This window comes from Nipponia nippon, unplaced genomic scaffold, assembly GCF_047370975.1.
Source record: "Nipponia nippon isolate SJK-2023a ecotype South Korea unplaced genomic scaffold, ASM4737097v1 scaffold_15, whole genome shotgun sequence".
Lineage (NCBI taxonomy): Eukaryota > Metazoa > Chordata > Aves > Pelecaniformes > Threskiornithidae > Nipponia > Nipponia nippon.
Window position 1 is genome coordinate 8,733,808 of NW_028262331.1, and position 15,608 is coordinate 8,749,415.

The following is a 15,608-nucleotide window of genomic DNA, read 5'->3' on the forward strand; positions in this document are numbered from 1 at the left end:
GGGAGATCAAACAACAAATTGCTTATTGTGTTCTTATTCCTTATCGCAGAGAAATCCTGGAGGATAATGAATGTCCACTACAAGCGCCACAGCATCCATCCGAGTACTGGCAGAGCAGCTCCTTTTGCCCTACCTCCTCCGGAGCATGGATACAACTGTTTAATCGTGTTTATTGGCCCAAAATAGTATGTCTAAGCAGTAACTGTAATATTTGGCACTTAGTTCTCTGTATTCAAAGAGTTAAGCTATGTCCTACAAAGATAAAAATCTCCACTTTTATTATTTTGTAAGGCTGCCTAACAAATGAGGATCCAGCTGTAATTGTAACATTCCAAGCTCCGAAAGCGCCAAGTTTTACTAACTATAATTTAACTGGTCCAGTTGATGCAGTCCAAATTCTTGTTTGGATAATCAGCCTTTGTTTAAATATGTACCAAAAAAAAAAAAAAAAAAAAAAAGGCATAGGCCAGCATTAGCCTCTAGGCATGTCATGTGAGCTTATTACCCCGAAGCTTGCAGTAGCAGACACTCATGCACAAGAGGGGGATTATTTTGCTAGTATTACTGTTGCGGTAACATATAATCAGACCTTCACCCCCCAAACCCCCACCCTTTTTCTTTTCTTTCTTTTTTTTTTTTTTTCTCCACAATTCACAAGTCTTCTGTCCAAGTTCAAATAAAGTTTAAAGGTGAAAAGGTCAAGAAAGTTTCATGACTGGCTGTTGAAAGAGGGAGAAATAACCAGGGTCTCCAAGTTTGCATATACTAAAAGCTCAACAATTTTGTATTTTGCTGCAATTCATAACTGTACAAATCCCTTTTGTTGGATCTGTTTGGACTGAAATTAAACACTTGTTAATAATTTATAACTTAATATAATTAGAAAATAATAATAACTGTCAAGTAACTACATTCAATACATAAAGCAACTTGAGTGGCTCATTAACTTATTTGTCAAAGCAACAATTTCTATATATTTTAGCTTATTTCTACTGGGAAGAGCGGTTAAAGAGCCACCCAGCTTGCTTGGAAATCATTTCTCCACCAGCTGGGAGCAATTCCTAAATTGCTGCACCTCACCCACATCCAAGTGATGCTGGCTCATTTTAAAAGCAGCTTAAGTCTGACTTCAGGAGGTGCCTTAGCAGAAACAGAGGAGGGATGGCCAAAGCATTACACTGCTACGCAGACCAAAAAATACATCCCACAGCAATATGCTGCACATCATTTGCTCTAAATTTTACATCTGAATGAGAGCGTATCAGTGTTTGGCCAACGAACTGACCATCAAAATGAGTCACTTCAGAAACAGAAAATTCTGAATTCTTTATATATGCTGGTAAGGGACCTTAGCTCAGTAAAGCATGAGGGCCGGACACAAAGCTGCCTAACGATTCAGAAGGTGCTGCTTTCCCCATAGCTTAACGCAAACAGAAGAAATACTGTGTTTTGTTTTTTTTCTGAGGAGTAAAACTGATTTCTAAAATGCCGGCGGCCATGGTTCTCTCGGAAAGCAGAGTGCAGCTGCCTGCGCTGGGTACTTACATTTGACAGATATCAAAGTATTCAAATATTTTCCAAATACATACAGTTCCCCTAAATCATTAATATCGTTGCAAGAAATCTACTACGTTCAAGTGGAACAAAGCAAATACAACTGCGTATATTGAGCCAGAACCTCAACTGATTAAAATCTACGTAATCTCACTTCAATCATGTCAATATTCATCAGCCAGAATATCCAGTCCATTCAAGATAAAAGTAGCCATGTAAATGTTCATTATAACTGATAAACTAACAGCTGTGATCCTCTGACATCAAAGATCACTGAGCACCAGACAGATAATCTTTTTTATCACTCTTCTCTCCTTGTGAGTACCTATGCCAATTCTATTTTTGTTGCATATTAATTTATGATGTTAGAAAATGTCAAATTTAAGTATACAAAGCAAGGAAGTCCAGATTAAAAAATTAGTCTCTGGTCTCAACTCAGCCAGTCTGTCCAGATCCTGAACTAGTGTAAACTGATTTGAAGTCACTGGTGCCAGAACAACTTGCGTTAGTCAGGGATCTGCTCTTGTTTGCATCTCTTTATCTGATATAATTTCTAATTTACTTACTGAATAAATCTCTTGTCTTCTCATTCCTTTCAACTCCTCCTCCTCCTCTCGATTTTGTTTCTTCTGTCCCATTGCCTGTAAACTGAAAACTGAACACATCTATTCGCAGAGAACCATCTTGCTCCGGCCCAGCAGCTCCCTGCATCACCTCTTTTTTTCTCACCCAGTTCTTCCCTTCCTAACCTGCCCTGGCTTGTTGCCATGCTTTGCCTATATTTATTATCTATCTTTCTGTACTATTTCAAGGAAGGAGAGAAGGGCTTCAAATATTGCCCATTATTTAACAATCACAACAGTTCCCAGAATATTGTTTAATCCATGTTGAAGCTGAAGAGCTCCCCAGTTTCCTACTGTATGAATAGGCTGTGGGATCCTTTAAAGCGACCATGTAAATGAGAAAGGCAATAGGAGATTTTTTTTTTTTTTTTTTTTTAAATGAAAGCCTCCTACGCTTCTCTCAGAAATCAAATGGTGCCTACAGAGGAACCAGAAGAAGATGTCATTCTGGCTAATTGGAGTAGGTCCTTATAATTAATCTTTTTTTAATTCTCTAATCATTAGTTAAATGTGAAAGGTTTCCTTTTTTAAAGTGAATCTTCTAAAACACATGGGAAAAAGATATGAATCGATAAAATTGATCTATAACATATTTTTACTCGAGAAAGGATTACAGGGTTGGATCTTAACATTATATACCTAAACCCATTTCTTGTTCCACTGCCTTTATAGTTCCAAAAAAAAATTTACCTTTTGGAGACAAAGGCCTTTATCCTCTTAAGTGCTGTGGATTTCATGCCAATCTCTCAATATAAAGCAGACTTCAGACTTATACCCAAGAGAAATGGTCTCGGAAAGATTAGATTTTCCACCACAAAATAAAACCCTTGTGTGGTGAGCCATAGCAGCTTCAACACTACCTTCCTCCTAAGTGCTTGTTCGACATGGAGAAACACACCCATCTCCTCTCTTCCAAAATGGAAGTGGTTTTATCATTCCTCTGCTGTTGTGCCAGCCAGCTTTTCCATATGTAAAATTTCCAGAATTGTCACATGTACCTGAGAATCTGTAGATTTATCTATTGTTTTCTTATTCTGTACCGTTTCACAATACAGAAGATGGCATTGCTCTTAATATTAGTGTACAAAATGCATTCTCATTTGTGGTGTAATACAGATAAACCAGTGTGAGTGGCATATGATGAACATAACTGGATGAAAAATTCTTTTAAATCAGCAAGATATTTTTGCAAGTTGCCCATCAGAGATGTGCACCTCTAATAGGAATAGTACATTATAGGGGATTAATTTTGCTAAGTATCTAGCAGCTCAACAAAGATGAAAGGAAACTTTCTCAAACTACCCATTTGGTAGAAAGGTATTTTATCAATCATCCCCATATTAGAAAACACAGATTTTCAGGATATTTCAAAATCCATTGCCAGTAATAAAGTAGGACATGCAAGGAAAGGAGAGAAATATAGACTTAATACAATGTAACTGCTGAGGATTAAATTTTAACACCACCAAAGCCACACAAAAAAGAATGAATTCAAGAGTCAGAAGATTAAAACTGCATGTAGTCAGCTTGGGATTGGTATGCTACAGATGGGAACTTTCTTGACAACACACAGTTTAAATTCCAGTTAGGATATACTATGATTAAATGCTCCTAAAATTTTTGAGTACATCACTTTTTTCCTACCGGCTACTGTAACACAAAAGACATCGCTTGCAAACATACAACTAGTAAAAAAAGTGCAAGTAAAAGCCATTTAGGTTTCCAGCAAAGACATAAAAGCAAAACAGCTAATGGACATCCAGGGTAGTCAAATCATTTCTGCAAAATCCATTAGTTACCAAAAGTTCTGGAGGGCTCAGTTTTTACAGTAAAACCTGTAAAAACTAAGTATCCAGTTTCTCTATTGGGACACGGAGGTGTGAAGATCCAAATGATGCTGGAACTGAACTTGTATATTTGAACCTTTTGAACTCCATCTGCCCTTCATAAATTACTTTACCACTAGCTTTAACATGTTTCTAACCTAATGTGCTAGAAAAATAAGGAATCATTAAAATAACTGAAAACGCAACTAACTTTATAACACTTCCAATGGAATTTGTCTTTGTTCAAAAGACACGCACCTATAGCAGAACTGTGGGATGAGAAAAAGCTTCCAGATAGTCCAGTGGAAATAACATCTGTCTTCATGCTAACTGAAAAGAAAGCAGCAGACCCCCCTCCCCAAACTCAAAACCATTTAAAGTAAATGAAAATTGCACTGTACAGAAACAGACAGTCGCTCCTTTCCATCTGGAAACACTGTCAAATGGCAGCAAATTCCACAAAATTCCCAGCTGACACAAGAAGTTAATTTTGCATCTCACACAATCAACACAAGCTAGCAGCAGCCCTCTGCTCAACATCCCATCAGCAGGAAAACATTTCAATTTTTCTTCCGTCAGAAGTACAAAGCGGTGACAAAACAGAGGCACAGAAGAAGCATCGAGAACACGCCGTCGCCTGAAGAGCTATTTTGCTGCTCCTTTTTGCCTTCCCCGTTATTCTGCAGGACGTGGCTGCCACGCGGCAGGGGTAGCAGCCAGCAGCGCAGGGAAAGCAGTGCACAAACCGCGTTTCGCGAGGCTACCTCCCTGTCTAATACAAAGTGTGAAATTTATATCACTCGGATTTATAACAACCAAACAGTTAATTGTATTTTTTAAAATAGAAAAAACTTCAAAAAGCCCTAAGTTTTCTACAGCCAAATCTTACTGGGTGTGTGCTAAGACAGAGAAGGGCACCGCCATCCCCTCTGGCTCCTAACGAACCCCCGCAGCAGCCAGGCAGCAGAGGGCCTAGTAGAAACATTTGAGTGTGGCGAGGAATCTGGGCATCACTTGCCTCAAATCCCATGGTCCCATGCTTCCAGTGCTTAGGAGATACGGTTGCACCTTCAAGCATGAAGAGCAACGCTTGCTTCACTACTGGGGAGCAGAGCAACTGCTGGGCCCAGCGTGTGTGGCCCCAGTCATGGATGTGCCACCTCAGTGGAGAAGGCTTCAAGTCAGCAGCGGGGACCACATGGAGATCCTGCAGGATCCACTCTGGCACGGAGGACCCATCCGTGGCTCTGTGTGGGTGCAGGTGACTTCTGGAGATTCTCAGGCCCTCGGGGATCTGCTCCCCTCCCTTCCGTACAAGGCAGATCTTGGACGTTGGCTGGTCTGGCTGCTAACCTAAAACCTGATGCTGGGTATTTTACTAGCATGTGAGAAGCAAACCTTCCCCTAAAGAATTTACAGTCTTTTTTTTTTTTTCTTTTAGAGGCACCATCGTCTTGACCCAGAACTCTAGGTTTGAACCTTGACTTGTGCAAAGGATACTACTCTTGCCATCCCCTCTGCAATTCCAAAATCAAAAGCATCATCAAAAGCAGTACAGTAAAATAAGACCTTGCATTTCTGATAATTTTTCCTGCAAGAGCTCCAGCTGCGTTTGGTGTTACGCAGCCCTGGGGGTGTGCTGCCGTGAACAGCCCCGACTTCGCAATAGAGAGGCAGGGGAGGGTTATCAGCTTACTGCATCCCCAGAGAAACAAAGAGGAAAGAGATTCACGCTTCCTCTGCAGGGGCGGTTGAAATAGTTTAGATTTTAAAAATTAATCCAACTTCAAGACAATGCCCATAAAGCTTCTTAATTAATTTTAAGCTACCTTAAAATGAAAGAGGAGATCCCACAGGAAGGCTGGGGAAGGCTAAAGGAGGGAACCCCGGTAAGATGGCAGCCCAGCTGCTTAAGCACAACATTAACTTCTTTCTGTTGGACATAACGCGCGCACACACAGAGCGAGCAGCTTTCTCATCGTTATTTTTGAGACTGTCAGCGTGTTTATAGACAGTCAACCACTGGGATTTAGGAGAAAAACTAAGACTTTATTTGAAGTCCAGGAAGAATAGAAAGACTGGTTCACAAACAAGACAGCATATTGTCATAAGCAAAACAATCTGCAAAAAAGATATTACTTTCTCCTACACCTTTCCTGCCTGCAGAGAGAGCTCAGCCTTCAAAGCTGTGTGCCTGCCTGTACAGGAACTCTTCAGCTCTTGCCCCGCTTTCATAAGGACTTTCCTTGGGTTCAGGAAAGCCATCTAACGTTTTTTTCTGTCTCAGATTTGTCACTTACAATTTCCTCTCAGAGGAAAGCTATGAGAAATAATTAACGCTTTCAAGAGGTCAGCTAATATAAAAATACTTACTGCTTTTCTCTTTAGATTAAAATGTTATCATATTGTATCTGGACACTGTATTTCAATTTCTCTCTTCAATCAACTTGCTAAGCAGCAAAGGGACACAGCAGCTCCCATTCACAGGTCACCTCAGGTCTCCTGAGCCAACGATGCCCCGGGGTTTTAGCAAAACTCAGGAATTCCAAAAGCAAAGCACATTGCCCTTAGTACATAAAATGCTTCTGATTCACAGAATGACACAAATGTACAAGAAAAAAGGATGTCTGATTATTTTTTGTAATGGATGGCTTTTAGATGGATGGAATACACTTACGCATTTCTTAAACCACCAAACAGCAAGTGATTTTTAACAATGGGCTTGTGTGAAGTGCTACTTGCTTATCAAAAAGACTCAGAAAAAGAATTTCAGGGGTTGAACTCTCACTGCTTTTTAAGTCCCGAACAAAGAATAAGATGCTGTAGCTGCACAAGCGTGTGCTCCTTCATATTGTGGGAAGGCAGCCTGTGCAAACTGCCCACGCTCTGAGACACGATGCTACCGCAACTTTTTAATACTTCAGATTAATAAAGTCGTATGACATTATTTGACATTTAGAAATAAAATGAGTAAAAAAGGAAAATGACAAAACTTTCAGAGCGATGTAGTTTCCCCATGGAAGTCCATGTCACAGTTTGCCTGTTTAAGCAATAAGGAATGAGATGCATGCAATCTAGGGCACAGTTAAATGTGTACTTGCAATTTATGAAATTACCACCTCTGTTAATTATCAGTCCTAATGAGATGTGATAACTGGCAACGTGAACAGTCCTAGCCACATGAATGAACACAGGTGTTCAAAGAAATGATCACTGAAGAGCATGTAAGTTAACCTATTTTACTTCCCACTTGCATGAAGAAAGATTTGTGGGTTTGCGTTCCCTCCCAGTGCAGACTGGCTTTCTTTTCCTTGCTTCCCAGCTCGGAAATGAGCCGTGTATCATTTATAGACTTTCAAGGTTTGGTAGAGCACTTTCTGAGGATCACTTTGGAAAATGGTACCATATTTCAAGCCAGAGGAACGCAGGTATAAACCTTTAAAAAAAGGCCAACAACCGGAGCGGTCATCAATGATTTTTGTTTAAATGTATTACCAACATAACCTAGAGTGTTTCAAATAATGGAAGTATCTCACTATCATGCATGGGATTTACAGTCGTTACATCTCATAAGCTAGAAAAGACCTACATTTCTGACATCAACCAAACAGTAGACAAGGAACCAAACGCAAATCACAGCAACAACCCCCTCGCCAAACCCAAACCCACAGAATTTTGCTATTCCAGCAAGCAAAGGTATGCATATCCAAGTTTTTATCCCTTGGAGCTCATTGGCTTTGGAATCACAAGCAGCGTCAACAGGTAAACGCACAGGCTGATCTCATCCTAGGGCTATAGGCTCATCTGTTGGGTACCTTACACAATAGCAGAGATCAGTCCTGCCTGATGCAAACGTTAAGTCGTAGGAATAACATTACATAACGTGCAACAAAACGTTAATTTACAAGAAGGCAAATCTAACGCTTTTTTTCTCTCGGAAGCCCGGTAACATTCTAGTACACATTATACACACAAGATGGCATAAATGAATTAAATATTTTTAAAAATATTTTTGTACGTTATGCCTTTTTGGTTTATATTTTGTTTCACTAGTTGATAATCTTAGAGACAAGAAAAAACATGCTGCTGGTGAAGTACTAAATCACACCAAAAGAGCTAAGGTTTTTGGATGAAACAAGAAGCTGATTACACATGCACCGAGTATACCAGTCACTAAGCGTTTCTGGATTGTAGGGATAAGATACTCTCTTTGCTTATTACTGCCTTCTTGATCCAAAGAGATTTAAGCAACTGTTTTCAATTAGATGTTTTTAAGCTAGTAAAACTACATCCATAAAGACATATTTATAGAACAACTTAAATCTAGAAGAATTGAAACGACTACAAAACTGATGAATTCCACCCCCCCTGCCCCCGAATCATTTACTGACCATTAACGAGCAAAAAGCACTGCAATTTTAAGAATTAATCCACTGTTGCAAAATTAAATCAGATACACTAGTAGGGATAATGACAAACTGGTGGCTCCAGCGTTGTCAGTTTGCGGGCGATACAAGTTCAAGTCGTCTGTGCTAGTGGCCACTCTGTTGGAACAAACATGAACATAAAAGGTAACATTAAAAGTGCAGCAGCACCAACTGAATCAATTCTTTCACTGAGGATGCAGAGTCGTAATAAGTGGCATAGGGTCAATATTGCATTTTAGAAATGATCTGGCTAGTTCCACGACTGCCGGACCTCAGTGCATGGAAATAAAGGAAGACACAGCAATGAAAGTAAATGAAAGAGAAATGATGCTCATTCCCCTCTAAATTCCTGAACACAAGAGCCCAGCAGTGTGGCTTTGCTTCACATGACTGCTTTCATCCCTGTTAACCTATGACGAATATTCCGAGATTTACAGGAAGAAAACTGAGCTTTGATGGTTTTCATCTGACAGTTGCTTAAACAAAATTTGCCTAAAAAACTCCGCAAGCATGTGACTACAAGTCTTTGCAAGATGAGTCGCCTTATCTCTAGTCACTGAAGAATACGCAGCAATGGCAGAGGCTTCCCCACAAGCCTGCTCGGAGACGGCCGGAGCCACGAGCAGGCACACCCCCTCCTCTGTCAAAGCCAGAAGCTTCATTAATGGAGTATCTGCCAACACCTATATTCTATACCCGACTGCCCCAGGGCTAGCTCTAGTTGGAGGCAAAATAACTGATAAGGAAAGTGCCACGGCCACGGCGGGGCAGGGGCAGCACGCAGCCACGCTCCAGCCCTGCCTCCTCCTGCTGCAAAACCCGGCTGAAGCAGCTCAAGTCCACCTGGCATCCTGAATTTCAACTTCCCTACACATTGGTACAAGCCCAATTTGTTCCTACCTAAGCATGTTGTCATGAAAACTTTTAAAAGCACATTAACAGTGGAGTGACTTTAAGATTCAAATACATCATTTAAACATACGTATTTTACACATCTCATACTTTTCAGAATCAGGCCACAAATACAAACGGATATTACAAAGCACGAACCAGCGCCTCAGCTTTCTTCTGTCACAGCGTGGCCTTCGCCGGGGCACCCCGCACCATGGGCGATGGGTGCTGGGCCCAGGACAGCCCCACACCCCGCAGCCTCCCTGCGCTGCGCTGCAGATGCAGGAGATGCTCCAGGACAGCACGTGACTCTCACAACTAATGCACGAGCCCTCGCAGGGAAGCACGGGAGAGATTTTCTTTTCTGTTTTTTCTTTGTTTTGTTTTGCTTTGTTTTTAATTAAGATCCTGCAGCCTACATTTGCTTCACATGCTGAAGAAGCACATGCTACGTAAGGAAATTTTAGAAATTATTTTAGGTGAATTAACCTAGAGAGTTACACACAGGGTCTAGTTTTAGGGAAACTCTTCAACCGTGAAGCCAGGAGGTGCCCTTTATTGGCTACGCAGTGCCTTGCCTGTCCTAAGACATGCAGGATAAAAAGAATTTGTTTTACATCTGCATCCTGCCCATCCCGACAGAGCAACAATAACCAGCAACTGGCAGCTGAAATCTTCTGCCGAGCCTCGGAGAGCAGCGCCAGCCGCCCCGGCGGCCCTCTGCCCTGCCTCCCATCGCCTTCTGATCTTGGAGAAAAGGGGCAAAGCTGGGTATGAGTGCTGGGGGGAACCTGAGGCACCCCCCTCCTCGCGAGCTAAATGGAAATAAAAGAAAGAAGACAAAAAGGATTCAAGTAGTGACACAACCTGTGCAATCGGACACTGTTCCGTGATGTTAAAGAAACAGAAAGCTGTAGCGACGCAGTCATGCTGTAAACCTCTCTGTATGGATCTTGCTACCGTCCAAACCTGCTCGGATAGGCAGATCGTTACATGCCTACTGAAATCACATAGTGCACCCGGCTGAAGATGCATCACTACATCAGATTCACCCTTTTGAATGGATGTGGCTCTGATTTCTAATTGGTTTTAACCTTGTTTACAACATCTTAAAAAGCAAGACTAAAAAATATTACATTTTTGTTAATGGGAAACTTGGTAATAACAAGGCTAGTCCAATGTCTTTTATTCACACAAGTGTCTTTCTGCCTGGTAAAGCATGGCTATTGTAAGAAAAAGTTACAGCATAAAACCAAAAGCAAAGTTTCATACAATTATATCCAAATTGGCTGAGCAAAACTATGAGATAGAAGTGAACATTAAAGCAAGCGAAATAACATGAACGGTGAAGCAGTAAACAATTTTGCCTAAGGTGCAACACTAACGCAAGACTAACTTCAAAGCATCGACTTCACCAACAAAGGTGACAAACAATAAGTGTAATAATAAAATTAAACCAGCACTCGCTCGCTCTTCTTCCCTTAATGAAGATCAAACCCAACGGAAAGGAAGCCCACGCAAGCAGCGGCGTTCTCTCGAGGCGCGCCACGGCTGCCTGACAAGCCGCTTGCTCTCGCAGGACGAGAGGTGGGGAGGGAAGGAGAAGCGCCGAGGGCCAAGCGCGCTCGGCTCTCGTTCGTAGCTCTGGAGCTGGTGACGTGCCAGGTACACCAAGCCTCTGGCAGACCGGCTCAGGTCATTAACAGGCAGGTATGTATGCATCGAACCCGGGGCTGGCGTAAGCTGCATCGATATGTAATATCTGCAGTGTAGAAAACTTCACGTGAACATATAGCTGATTATAAGGCTCTCCCACTTAAAGTGTGCTGTCAAACAAGTACTGCTAATTCTGTAATTCCAAATACGAGGTTAGTACATCTTAGAAATTTCTGTTTTGATAACAGGTTCTGGAATTTAAAACAGATAATCCCCAAGCAAGTTCTGCTCTTGCTCATAAAACACGTTAAACTCTTTTTTTCATTTTATACATTGAACAACACATATAAACTAGATTACAGCATTTTGGCTACAAGTTGCTTCAAATAAACTAGACTGAGATGTTACGTTAAGGGAAGTCCACCACATCAGAAGCTTTACTCTGCCTTTTTTTTGTTTGTTTGTTTGCTAATTATAATTTATAATGAACCTCTTCCCCAGTAAGCTGACTCAGGGAAAAATCACTCTGAAAGGCATCAGCTACTGACGAATTATTTTTATTAATTACATTAGAGCAGCAAAAACCACAGTGGCTTTCAGTGCTGCGACTCACAGCAGAACCCACAAGCTGGAAGGCAGAAAGAAGTGTGAAAGCCGGAGCTCTGCTCTGAGCGGCTCCTCCATCTACCAAGGGGCCGAAATTCCATGAACAAGGGGTTTTTCTCTCTCCCTTAACCTAAGGATTTGGTCCTTTGAACAGCTGCTTTGGACTTAATAAAACACCACAAAAGCCACTGCCTTTACTGCATTAAAAACTGAAATAATGGGTATTAAGCAGAAGTAGCTTTTATAATACACTGATATTTAAGCAGTTCAGCTTGTGATCAGGTTTGTTGAAAGCAGAGTAGATAGAAGAATAGAGTTAAGAAAAACATTTAATCTTGGCAAGTTTCAAAGGCCTTTAGACTTTCCTTTTGAGTTTTAGTAGCCAAGAGATTCAAGTTTTACTTTCCACTTAGGGTTTCCAACCGAGGACGTTGAGGAGAATCTCTGCATTTAGCACATTTGTGCGTTTGCCCGCAAGAACCGGCCGCGACGGCTCCCACTGCATGACCCGCGACGCACCGGCTCGCTCTGCAGGGCACGCTCGCGGCCCCTGGCAATCCCGGCAAGTAAGGTGGGGTTTTGCTGCTGGGGATTTCTTCCTTTAAACATGCAGTAGATGGAGCAATTCATAAGATTTTCGATAAAACTTTCGGATTCTCTTATTTAAGCCAGAATCCTCTTTGAACAGCGATACTTTATGCAATGATCCCTATTTATAGCCTGCCTCTTGCTTTGGCTGTTGGCTCTTCTTGTGCTTGCCCACTCCAATCTCACATGTCTGTTACGGAAAGAACTGAAATACCTTAAATTTGCACATGCAATGAAAAGGAGGCTGATTCACACAGTTAGGACATGCTTTTTCATGCAATGCTGGTTACTGGAAAATTTAGCTTTTGTTAAAGAGGATAGAAATAAAACAGGAAAATGGATATTTTTCTTACTTATTTCAAGTATACACATTTCGGGTAATTTTTTTTTTCCTGTGACACAGAATAGATACTCTTCTGGGGGACTGTAATATCCCTCAGCGTCTTTTCCAGCAAGAATGCAAAAAGAAACATTTTTTCTGAAGAAGTCACGGAAACTGGTAAATTGAAGACACAAGCCCTCATTGAAAACCTATAATTTTTAAATTAAATTTACATGTCAGTGGATCTTTTGAGCTTCGTCTGTATGTTTTTTATAATGTACGTTTCTAGTGCTTTTTCCCATGGGTATTATGCACTATTTCTAAACTGGAATTACTCAAGTTGAAGTGTGATAAAGGGCACATTATAGCTATATTAAGCAAAACGGGGAGGAGAAAGCTTTTACATAGTCCAAGGAAAGCTGTGCTCAGAGCCTCATTTCTGGTAACAAGCAGAGCAAAGCAACCAGTCAGCTAGAAACTGCTGCTATCAAATTAATGCTTTGTCTTGAGAAACAGTGATTTATTTTATCCCTTTTTTTTTTTTTGTTTTCTGCTAAAAAATAAAGGTTGTTTTCTTCAAAATCATTAACTCTGGCTCTGGGGTATCATCAGAACTAAGTTGTGAGCAACAAGACAGAGAAGAAAGCTCTGTGTTAGTATAAGTAACTTGTACGATTACTTTTGAAAGAGCTGACAGAGAAAAGGGGATTTCTGAACACGGTTTGGGTTACCACCTCATCATGCTGCTCTTCCCAGCGGTTTCACAACCATGTTGTTATTCTTCGCAGGAACTTGGTTAACTGGCACGGTCTCCGCAGTGCCCGGCCCGAATAAGAAGTACTTGTCAACAGTGCTGCAGCCATATGAACAAGCAGCAGCTGGATGAGAAAAGGAGGGCATGTCAGCTCAGAGCGGCAGAAAAGGTTTTTCACGGCAGCTATTTGCAACCCTCCAAGGAGCTACAGAGGCTGCCCATTAAAACCCTGTTAAAACACTTATGATGTTGTCAGCAGTGGAGAGCTGAAATAGCACAGTGATCACTGAGATGCTATCTGCCTCAAGCAGTTCAGTGGTAGTGTCAATAATACGAGCAAGAAGGTACAAGATGAGCAACAACCTAATTCCTACATCAAAATTTCATAAACTCCCTCAGCTGGTAAACACTAGAGATGTGGGCAAACACAGGACAGCCAATAAACCACCCAGAAAAGCTGACCTTTGGTCTGGAATCCTTCCCAAAAGCTTTGAACCTTTAAGTTAATTTACACTTTGAAAGCAAAGCAGCGTAATGGCAAGGAGAAAGCTGGAGGAAGGAGGTGACGGCTCTCCCATCAGTGCTCGTGATCTGCACCCCCGCTTTGCACCTCTGACAAAGCCCAGGGATAAACCATGACAACACTTGTAGCTATATACACTTCCAAATATCCCATATGTATACCTGTAGTTTCTCCCCACTTTACTCTGCTTTGATTTTTGAAAGCACTGACTCAGTAGCCTTTCCTTGGGGTAGTTTTTGCAAATATGGTCCTACCAGGCAAGCAAATTTGCTACTTCTCCTCCAGGAGAGCAGTGCCTCTTTTTAAAGCAGACCTCCTGATGTGCCAGGGTACTAAAACTGCGAGTAATGATAGCAGAATCATTTACTTCTCTGCTACTCCGTGCTCATGAGTAAGTACTACCCACAGTGAATAATGGCTGGAGAAACAGGGCCAAGGTGAAGAGTTATTTATAATACAGTAGCCAATGAGTAAGCGCTTAGCTATGAATTTACTGCTCTGGCTATAATTTCATGAGAAAATGAACAGAGCCAGCTTTTGGTTTTTCCCATTTTAAAAGCTATACACCCACTGAAAACTAGTAAAAATAATTTGGGAAGGATTGGGGTAGTTATTTATAAAGCAACCACGACAGAGATCATGTGCATCTCAGCTAAATGCAAGATAATCATAGATGCTTTAATTTCTTAGATACTGCCCTCCGAATTGCTATGGCAGTCAGTGAAACTCCTAGACTCATCGTCTTAAACCAGGATCAGATGCTTCCCCCTTTTTATGCAATAAATATCCACTGCAGAGAGCCAAAAGACAGAGCTCGCTGGAAATGAAGCGAAGAATTAGACTGTCATCTGCTCAGCAGTCCTGGGTTTAGAGGTCAGAATATCCGTCTACTTTTTAATATGAAGTGACTGTACTAACTGTCTTACAGAATGAGGTTCTGTCAAGTGTACCCTGGATTTGCAGAAGATCCAGCATGCTTAGAAATAATTTTTAATTGTGTCTATCAGTGCAGAATGAGGCAAAGGTTATTCCTAGAAATGCATTATTTTTACCCAAAGTAGTAATGATATATTTAGGCATATAAAAAAATCCCAGTTCCAGGAAAACACTGGGACAACGTGATCAAGCTCACCACTCTTCTGAATTTCCTACACAGAAACGTACCATTTCCCAGTACGCCCCGCAGAATAATTGGATATTTTCCAATCCCCACATTACAGGTCATGACTTGCTGGTGCAAATTTGGATTCTGCTGAGGACCTGCTTATCGACTGAAGTTCGGATGGCATGACACAGCAAGAGACTTTGGCTTGCCATTGCATATTTGAAGGCTGGTTTATAGAAAAGGACTGTGTTTTAGTTCAGCCAGCATTTTACCCCACAAGGACATATGGCTCAGATTTGTGATGGAAGCAGACACGTGGAAAAACAAAAGAAGTTACAATTCTACAGGACTGCAACTTATTTCTGAACTGTAAACACAGAAGGGATGGCTTCTTGTGAAGTTTTTAAAACCAACTGCTAGTTTTACTATCCGTTGTGCTTCCAGTTCGGAGAGTCCGAGGGGTGTATTTTCACCTTGACGTACAAAGAGTTATACATGCAACCATGCTCTTCAATCTTTCTATGGGGAGCTGGCGTTAGCTGCGCTACTGCAGTGCCGCTGAGCTCGCTGCAAGTGGCCTAACTTTACCTCGGTAGACAACCACTGAACTCAGCCAGAGCCATCTGAAAAGCCTAAATAGGCACTCCTGCAAATCCTAAGCATCTTGTACGTTTTCGTATCTCTTAGGTTTTTAGAAAGCTGTCTTTTCCCCCTCCTTATCTAAAGGAAAGTT

At 41.4% G+C, this 15,608-nt stretch overlaps 1 protein-coding gene across 16 annotated transcripts in view; it reads right to left on the bottom strand.

Moving 5' to 3' along the window:
- The window catches only part of BCAS3 (BCAS3 microtubule associated cell migration factor), a 373,805-nt gene that overhangs the window by 105,477 nt on the left and 252,720 nt on the right, over positions 1-15,608 (bottom strand). The window contains exon 24 of one of the 16 annotated variants that reach the window (XM_087752419.1): positions 8,507-8,547. The exons of the other annotated variants lie outside the window; for them this stretch is intronic. Coding sequence (XP_087608545.1) covers positions 8,522-8,547 — 26 coding nt within the window. The 3' untranslated portion in view covers positions 8,507-8,521. Of the gene's footprint in view, positions 1-8,506; positions 8,548-15,608 lie in introns of those variants that run through there. 16 annotated transcript variants of the gene reach the window in all.